We start from the raw sequence: 1,976 nt of genomic DNA, 5'->3' as shown, positions 1-1,976 counted from the left end.
GTCGTCGTCCGTCGTCGTTGTGTGTGTGTGTGTGTGTGTGTGTGTGTGTGTGTGTGTGTGTGTGTGTGTGTGTGTCACAAGCTCGCCTGCTTCCCGACTTGTGATTGCAACTGATTGTTGACACCGACACCTTCTCTCGTCCCTCCATGCCCGCAAATCCCGGCCATGTCTCACTCCGTGCAGGATTTTGAGCAAACGCAGCGTGCAATGCACAAGTTGAGCAGCAGCCGCAGCATCGCAGCGCTGCGGAGAACGGCACGCGAGGAGATTGGTGGTGCATTCGCTGACCGTGCACTCGGCGATGATGTCGGTGATGGGCCGATGGCGGTGACTGATGATGATGGACAAGAGGATCAGGGAGAGCACAGCGACACGCAAGCCAGCACCGACGACGCCACGACGGCAACGGCAACAACAACAACAACAACACCAAAAACGACGACGACGACGACGACGATGACACCCAAAGCCATTGGTGACATGAGGTACGAAGGTCGCAGTTGGCAGGCGCAATGTGTGTCTCAGGCGATGTGGGAGATGTGGGCTGCCATATGATTGCATCACACTCACACTTCGTGCATGTGTGTGTGTGTGTGTTTGCAGGGTGCGACGCGTGCATTCTCAAGAGAGCAGAGATGCGGAGCCGCCACTTAAACGACCACTCCTCGTCCAGCTGTAATGGGACTGCACACGCACTCACAGACTAAATCGCCCTGTACACTCTGTTGTGTGTGTGTGTGTGTGTGTGTGTGTGTGTGTGTGTGTGTGTGTGTGTGTGCTCTTCCTGCTTCCTTGCGTGCTAATTGGGTTGCTTTCTTTGACTATTGGGAGTTGCGAGGGTACACCCCTCTGTTGCAGTTATGTAAAGCAATACAAGATAACATAGCTTGTGCCAGGACTCGCCACGAATCGAGAACACAATGCTGCAGAGAGCACGCACACACACTCACTCACTCACTCACTCAAACACACACACACACACTCACTTACTCAAACACACACGCACACTCACTTACTCAAACACACACGCACACTCACTTACTCAAACACACACACACACACAAATACGCACTTACACACACACGCACGCACGCACGCCTAGCTCGACTCCTCGTCCTCGTCGGCAGAGGAATCATCGTCATCTTCCGAACACATGCGATTCGGGTTGCGCATCATCATCCAGTCGTCGTTCGTCTCTCCATCACCACCGTCACTGCCGTCCTCGTCGTCTCCGTCATGACTGCGACTTGCACGCGCTGCGTCTCCTTCAGATGATCTGCAATGCAGACAGATGCCCGTGAGTGCGCAGCCATGATGATGATGTATGTGTGTGTGTGTGTGTGTGTCTGTGTGTGTCTGTGCGTGTCTGTGTGTGTTGACTGTGTGTGTGTGCATGTATCTGTGACTCCTTGCATCTGTGCCTGCATCCGTCCCTGTCCGGGACGCGACTGCCCCACGCCGCTCGCACCTCGCGTTTCCAAGCTTCTTCTCTGCTGCTGCCTTGAACTGCTTTGGCCTGCAAGGACAACCACGGAAGCAAAACGTTACAAGCGTTGTACAGAGCGCGCATATCACAAAGCACATCGCACACACACACACACGCACGCACATATACAGCAGCACACTGTGCTGTTGCATGGCACAACGCATACCAGTTGTCTTCCTCCAGCAAGTGTTTGATATGGTCCGGTAAGAGAATAAAGCAAATCTCGCCCTTGACCTTGTCACCCTCCTCAATCGGGTCCACAATCACAAAGTCCCCTACGCATGGCAGAGTAAGCGCCAGTGAAGTGTGGGTGAAAGTAGCGTAGGTGAAGAAGTGTGCTGGCTAAAGCGTGGGTGAAGCGTGGGCAAGTGCGCGCAAGGTTCCCACAGCAGACACACACACACACACACACACACACACACACACACACACACACACACACACACACACACACACACACACACACACACACACACACACACACACTCTC

General features: G+C 53.9%; 2 protein-coding genes across 2 annotated transcripts in view; one reads left to right on the top strand and one right to left on the bottom strand.

The window, feature by feature from the left end:
- PTSG_06056 (uncharacterized protein) overlaps nucleotides 1-894 on the top strand; it is a 3,933-nt gene extending 3,039 nt beyond the window's left edge. The window contains exons 8-9 of the mRNA XM_004992895.1: nucleotides 184-485; nucleotides 604-894. Coding sequence (XP_004992952.1) covers nucleotides 184-485; nucleotides 604-679 — 378 coding nt within the window. The 3' untranslated portion in view covers nucleotides 680-894. The remainder of the gene's footprint in view (nucleotides 1-183; nucleotides 486-603) is intronic.
- A 132-nt stretch (nucleotides 895-1,026) lies between these two features.
- Nucleotides 1,027-1,976, bottom strand: part of PTSG_06055 (uncharacterized protein) — a gene marked incomplete at its 5' end in the record, with an annotated part of 1,524 nt that continues 574 nt past the window's right edge. Inside the window, 3 exons of the mRNA XM_004992894.1 lie at nucleotides 1,027-1,276; nucleotides 1,469-1,516; nucleotides 1,653-1,761. Of these exons, the coding sequence (XP_004992951.1) occupies nucleotides 1,099-1,276; nucleotides 1,469-1,516; nucleotides 1,653-1,761 (335 nt within the window). The 3' untranslated portion in view covers nucleotides 1,027-1,098. The remainder of the gene's footprint in view (nucleotides 1,277-1,468; nucleotides 1,517-1,652; nucleotides 1,762-1,976) is intronic.

Source organism: Salpingoeca rosetta, assembly GCF_000188695.1.
Source record: "Salpingoeca rosetta unplaced genomic scaffold supercont1.15, whole genome shotgun sequence".
In the NCBI taxonomy this organism is placed as follows: domain Eukaryota; class Choanoflagellata; order Craspedida; family Salpingoecidae; genus Salpingoeca; species Salpingoeca rosetta.
Note: the sequence above shows the minus strand (reverse complement) of the source record. Positions and strands in the feature narration are given on the sequence as shown.